Here is a 7,177-nt window from a genome sequence, read left to right as displayed (position 1 = left end):
GAGGTGTGGTTCTATTGCTTTCTATGAGAGGTGTGGTTCTATTGTTATCTATGAGAGGTGTGGTTATATTGTTATCTATGAGAGGTGTGGTTATATTGTTATCTATGAGAGGTGTGGTTTTATTGCCCACTACTCAATGAGGTTAAACTATCTGGCCTGTACAAGCCCTTCTCCTCTTTCTCCATATTTCTCCTTCATCCTCCTCTCTCTTAAACTTCCTCTCTTTCAACTCTTCTTCCAACTTCTTCTTCACTTCCTCCTCCATAGCCCAATAAAACGTCCCCCCTCCCTCCCTCTCTCCATCTCCCTGTTCTTCTCTTCATCCCTCCTAACAGTTAGTTAATAGGACAGTCTCACACCACCAGGCAGTGTGGGTGTCAGGGGACCTGGGGGATGATGATGCACAGATGGCAGTCAAATGGCTTGGCTTTTGTAACGCTGCTCAGACTGGGTCTCTGAGTGTCTAGTTAATTGCCCTCTATGGGATCTGTCAGGGGAAGATAAGAGGCTGGATGGAGGAGTTGGAGAGAGTCACCATAGCGACATCAAAGACCCCGCTTGAGAAACAGCATGTATCCCTCAGAGACAGATAAGATGCTGAAATCACAGAGATGGTGGTTAAACAGTTGTGTGTGTGTTTCTACATGTGTATGCAGTATGTGGTGTCTCTCTCTCTCTCTCTCTCTCTCTCTCATAGTCAGAACTCTATTACATGTGTCTGTCGCTGACCCATATTGTCACTGCCAGCCTTAGGAGTGACAGCTACCTTTCTCTCGCTTTCGCTCCTCTCTCCCCTCTCTCTCCCTCCTTGGTTTGCCACAATGGACAATTTTCTCAATGCTCCGTTCCCATGGCAACCCCACCAACTTGCCCCAACTGACTGACATAAAATTCTAAAGTCTCTTTTGCTAGCTACCTATACCTACAGTACCGCCAAATCGGTGCTGATCACACCTGCTCTCCCATTCTCCCGTTTTCATTAAACTGACAACTCTGTAAGAGATGGGGAGGGTTGAAAATCCATTCCGTGCCTGATTGTGCACACATATATACAGTCAACTCATAAACATACATTCATTGCAGTTACTCCTCTTCCAGGGTAGCTTTACTAAAAACAACTTATCAAGGCTTTATAGAGCTCCATAAGCACTACATAGGTGCTTCACAAATCACTTCAAAGCTGTCATAGTTAGGTGTGTCTCCTCTGAGGTAGACTGTCTCATTAGCCTCTGTGAGCCTGGAGTCAGACAGCATGCTTCCTCTGGTCATCCGGAGTGGAGCAGGGCCTGGAGCACACACTACCCTGCAGACACCCTGACCAGGACATTCCAGGGAGAGGCATGCTCTCATTCCCTCCTCTCACTGAAACAATGGATTCCCCTCCTGCCAAGAAAGCACTCAGCTTCAAACAGCTTCAACTGAAACACCAGGGTCCCCAGGGAGCCATTCATGTTAGCGTGTGTGGCTGTGTCAACGTCTGTGTATGCTATTGTCTGTGTATTTGTATTAAGCACAGTGTATGGTGAGGTAATGCCTCACACTGTTATAAAACAGAGAGACAATAGATAGCATCTGATGTAATCATACATGGGAAAGAGAAACACGCTGGATACAGTACACTGATGCCTGCTCATGGTTTCACGATTATCTTAGTGACAGAACTCAAGCCATCATGATTGATGAGGTTAAGTCTGAATTTCTTGAAGTAGATAAAGGTGTACAACAGGGGATGATTTCAGGATCGGTTCTCTTCACTATTTATATAAACACTATTGGTCAATCTGTTAAAAATGGTCAACTTCATTTATATGCAGATGATATTATTATGTATCCTATTGCCCTGACTGTTGTTCTGTGTCAAAATTACAGTAAGATGTAATACCTATACAGGAATCCCTTGCTGATTTAAAACGTGTGCTTAATACAGGCAAAACAAAATATTTTTTTATTTCAAACTCTTGTAAGAATGTTTCAGATGAACTACATGTTCACTCATTAGATGATTCTCCAATATAACGTGTTCCTGCATATAAATACTTAGGCATTTGGATTGATGTGGATTTGACGTTTAGAAAACAGAGATGAGCTGGTTAAGAAGCTAAGATTTAAAGTTGTCATTTTCTACAGAAACAGATTGTGCCTTTCTCTAAACAATGGGAAGCAGATTATTCAATTAACCTTTTTTATCTGTCCTTGAATACGGTGACATTTTTCAAAGTGCAGCTGCAACTACTCAGTTTTTAACCTCGTCACTTATTTTATATATATATATATATATATATATATATATATATATATATATATATATATATATACAGTGGGGAGAACAAGTATTTGATACACTACCGATTTTGCAGGTTTTCCTACTTACAAAGCATGTAGAGGTCTGCAATTTTTATCATAGGTACACTTCAACTGTGAGAGATGGAATCTAAAACAAATATCCAGAAAATCACATTGTATGATTTTTAAGTAATTATTTTGCATTTTATTGCAGGAAATAAGTATTTGATCACCTACCAACCAGTAAGAATTCTGGCTCTCACAGACCTGTTCGTTTTTCTTTTAAGAAGCCCTCCTGTTCTCCACCTGTATTAACTGCACCACAGTCTCAAAGAAAACCATTAGTAACACACTACGCCGTCACGCCGTCATGGATTAAAATCCTGCAGCGCACGCAAGGTCCCCCTGCTCAAGCCAGCGCTTTCCCACGCCAGTCTAAAGTTTGCCAATGACCATCTGGATGATCCAGAGGAGGAATGGGAGAAGGTCATGTGGTCTGATGAGACAAAAATATACCTTTTTGGTCTAAACTCCACTCCACTTGTAGGTATTTGGTGACCTACAAACAAGCAAGATTTCTGGCTTTCACAGACCTGTAACTTCTTCTTTAAGAGGCTCCTCTGTCCTCCATTCGTTACCTGTATTAATGGCACCTGTTTGAACTTGTTATCAGTATAAAATACACCTGTCCACAACCTCAGACAGTCACACACCAAACTCCACTATGGCCAAGACCAAAGAGCTGTCAAATGACACCAGAAACAAAATTGTAGACCTGCACCAGGCTGGGAAGACTGAATCTGCAATAGGTAAGCAGCTTGGTTTGAAGAAATCAACTGTGGGAGCAATTATTAGGAAATGGAAGACATACAAGACCACTGATAATCTCCCTCGATCTGGGGCTCCACGCAAGATCTCACCTCATGGGGTCAAAATGATCACAAGAACGGTGAGCAAAAATCCCAGAACCACACGGTTGGATCTAGTGAATGACCTGCAGAGAGCTGGGACCAAAGTAACAAAGCCTACCATCAGTAACACACTTCGCCGCCAGGGACTCAAATCCTGCAGTGCCAGACGTGTCCCCCTGCTTAAGCCAGTACATGTCCAGGCTCGTCTGAAGTTTGCTAGAGAGCATTTGGATGATCCAGAAGAACATTGGGAGAATGTCATATGGTCAGATGAAACCAAAATATAATTTTTTGGTAAAAACTCAACTCGTCGTGTTTGGAGGACAAAGAATGCTGAGTTGCATCCAAAGAACACCATACCTACTGTGAAGCATGGAGGTGGAAACATCATGCTTTGGAGCTGTTTTTCTGCAAAGGGACCAGGACGACTGATCCGTGTAAAGGAAAGAATGAATGGGGCCACGTATCGTGAGATTTTGAGTGAAAACCTCCTTCCATCAGCAAGGGCATTGAAGAGGAAACGTGGCTGGGTCTTTCAGCATGACAATGATCCCAAACACACCGCCCGGGCAACAAAGGAGTGGCTTCGTAAGAAGCATTTCAAGGTCCTGGAGTGGCCTAGCCAGTCTCCAGATCTCAACCCCATAGAAAATCTTTGGAGGGAGTTGAAAGTCTGTGTTGCCCAGCAACAGCCCCAAAACATCACTGCTCTAGAGGAGATCTGCATGGAGGAATGGGCCAAAATACCAGCAACAGTGTGTGAAAACCTTGTGAAGACTTACAGAAAATGTTTGACATCTGTCAGTGCCAACAAAGGGTATATAACAAAGTTTTGAGATAAACTTGTTATTGACCAAATACTTATTTTCCACCATAATTTGCAAATAAATTCATAAAAAATCCTACAATGTGATTTTCTGGATTATTTTTTCTAATTTTGTCTGTCATAGTTGAAGTGTAGTTGAAGTGTCTGTCATAGTTGAAGTGTACCTATGATGAAAAATGAGGCCTCTCTCATCTTTTTAAGTGGGAGAACTTGCACAATTGGTGGCTGACTAAATACTTTTTTGCCCCACTGTGTATATATATGTATATATATATATATATATATATATATATATTTATTTTTTGTGTGTATAATGTGTATACTTATATTCGATTACACAGGGAACATTTGGAAAAGAGACCTGTCTCAATATGTTTTCCCTGTCAAAATAAAGCTTAAATAAAATCTGTGATATCAAATCAAATCAAATCTAATTTTATTTGTCACATACACATGGTTAGCAGATGTTAATGCGAGTGTAGCGAAATGTTTGTGCTTCTAGTTCCGACAATGCAGTAATAACCAACAAGTAATCTAACTAACAATTCCAAAACTACTGTCTTGTACACAGTGTGAGGGGATAAAGAATATGTACATAAGGATATATGAATGAGTGATGGTACAGAGCAGCATAGGCAGATACAGTAGATGGTATCGAGTACAGTATTTACATATGAGATGAGTATGTAAACAAAGTGGCATAGTTAAAGTGGCTAGTGATACATGTATTACATAAGGATACAGTCAATGATATAGAGTACAGTATATACGTATGCATATGAGATGAATAATGTAGGGTAAGTAACATTATATAAGGTAGCATTGTTTAAAGTGGCTAGTGATATATTTACATAATTTCCCATCAATTCCCATTATTAAAGTGGCTGGAGTTGAGTCAGTGTCAGTGTGTTGGCAGCAGCCACTCAATGTTAGTGGTGGCTGTTTAACAGTCTGATAGCCTGATAGTCTGACAGTCTGATAGTTTGCAAGCCCTGTCACATCCGACGAGCATCAGAGCCGGTGTAGTACGATTCAATCTTAGTCCTGTATTGATGCTTTGCCTGTTTGACGTCGGAGGTCCTAGTGGGATTTCTTATAAGCGTTTGGATTAGTGTCATGCTCCTTGAAAGCGGCAGCTCTAGCCTTTAGCTCATGTGCAGATGTTGCTTGTAATCCATGGCTTCTAGTTGGGATATGTACATACGGTTACTGTGGGAACGACATTGTCAATGCACTTATTAATGAAGCTGGTGATTGATGTGGTCAACTCCTCAATGCCATCGGATGAATCCTGGAACATATTCCAGTCTGTGCTAGCAAAACAGTCATGGCCACCTCTGGATGAGCATTTTCTTGTTAGCTTATGGCCCTATACAGCTTGTTGAGTGCAGTCTTAGAGCCAGCATTGATTTGTAGTGGTAAATAGACATCTATGAAAAATATAGATGAAAACTCTTGGTTAATAGTATGGTCTATAGCTTATTACGAGGTATTCTAACTCGGGTGAGTAGAACCTCGACACTTCCTTTAAATTAGAGATCATGTGCCAGCTGTGTTAATAAAGAGACATACACCTCCCCCTTTGAGCTTACCTGAAGCTGCCGTTCCCTCCTGCCGATGCATAGAAAAAATGTATGTTATTCATGTCCTTGTTCAGCCATGACTCCGAGAAACAAAAGGGTATTACAATTCTTCAGGTCTCGTTGATAGGATAGTGTCAAACTGAGCTTGTCCAATTTGTTCTCCAGTGATTGTACATTTGCCAGTAGCACGGAGGATTGAGGTGGGTTATCTACTCGCCGATATGGTTTCGTCAGGGTCCCCGCACGTAGGCCTCTTTTCCACCGTCACTTTCTCTTCCGAGTCTATGCAATTAGGGACTGGTCCGGGGTGAGCAGTATGTCCTGCGTCGCCGACTCCTTGAAGAAGACATTTTAATCCAAATTGAGGTTAGTGATCGCTGTTCTGAAAAGGAAACAATGCGAAACAACGGCGGAAACAATAGCCGGAACATTATGTACAAAAAACGTTAAGATCAACGCAAAAAAAACGCTATCCATTCCAGTGCAATTCTTTTCAAGGTGCCTGGGAGTGCATAGGGATTGGTCTGGGTTTGTGTTCTAGCCGCAATCACTGTTCATGCACCGGCAGATTAGGTAAGCTTCTACTGAGAACAACTTATGTAAATGTCTTCTCATTGTGGAAGCACCATAGAGCTACTTAACATAGTGACTCATTTAGAAAGAGGAGCTGTAGAGGAGAGGACTCATCATATGAGGGAGAGGTGTAAGGACTAGAAAGAGTGTGAATGGAAAATCACCTTCCGTCTTTATTGCCACACACAAACACACACACACTGTACTCTACTAGAGGTAGTCTAGCCTTGGCGGCAGGTAGCCTAACAGTTATAGCATTGGGCCAGTAACGGAAAGGTTGCTGGTTCGAATACCTGAGCTGACAAGGTAAAAAATCTGCCAATGTGCCTTCAGCAAGGCACCCTAATTTGTTCCAGTGGTGCCGTACTACGATGGCTAACCCAGTAAAACAACACATTTTACCACACCTATCTGGTGTACGTGACAACAAAACATCTTATTTTTTAAGTGCTTTTAGAACCCTCTCAGCTTGTTGTCTTGTTGTCTATGAATAAATGGTCAGGCTTTTGACTCATCCTGACAGAGACAACACACTCAATGAATACAGAGATCTGAGTATGCCCTTGGCATGCTGTTTTGGATAGCCATAGGTAGTCTTTATGACCTTTTAAAAGTTATTCTCTCTATTCCTTCAGCCAAAACAATAACTCAACTATTCTGAAGGGATCACACATCTATGTAGTTATGACAGGAGAGAGAGGATAGCTGCAGTTTAAAACACACACACACACACACACACACACACACACACACACACACACACACACACACACACACACACACACACACACACACACACACACACTGCATGCTGAGAGGGGCCAGTGATATGATGAGTGAAAATCACAGGCTGTCCGAGAGCTAAGATTCTGTTTACTCTCTGCCTCTGTCTGGAGGGATATCTTCTGCTCTTCTCTTTCTTTTCTCTCTCCCTTTTTCTATTTTTCTCCTCTCCCCCTTCACAAATACATCACCCTCTTTATTCCCTCCTCTCAACTGTG

General features: G+C 41.8%; 1 protein-coding gene across 1 annotated transcript in view; it reads right to left on the bottom strand.

The window, feature by feature from the left end:
- LOC139399399 (disabled homolog 2-interacting protein-like) overlaps window positions 1–6,065 on the bottom strand; it is a gene marked incomplete at its 3' end in the record, with an annotated part of 24,767 nt that extends 18,702 nt beyond the window's left edge. Inside the window, exon 1 of the mRNA XM_071144808.1 lies at window positions 5,613–6,065. Within this exon, the coding sequence (XP_071000909.1) occupies window positions 5,613–5,643 (31 nt within the window). The remainder of the gene's footprint in view (window positions 1–5,612) is intronic.
- Between the last annotated feature and the right edge of the window lie 1,112 nt (window positions 6,066–7,177).

Source organism: Oncorhynchus clarkii, unplaced genomic scaffold, assembly GCF_045791955.1.
Source record: "Oncorhynchus clarkii lewisi isolate Uvic-CL-2024 unplaced genomic scaffold, UVic_Ocla_1.0 unplaced_contig_8212_pilon_pilon, whole genome shotgun sequence".
In the NCBI taxonomy this organism is placed as follows: Eukaryota; Metazoa; Chordata; class Actinopteri; order Salmoniformes; family Salmonidae; genus Oncorhynchus; species Oncorhynchus clarkii.
The sequence above is the reverse complement of the archived record's forward strand: the minus strand, read 5'-3'. Positions and strand labels throughout refer to the sequence as shown.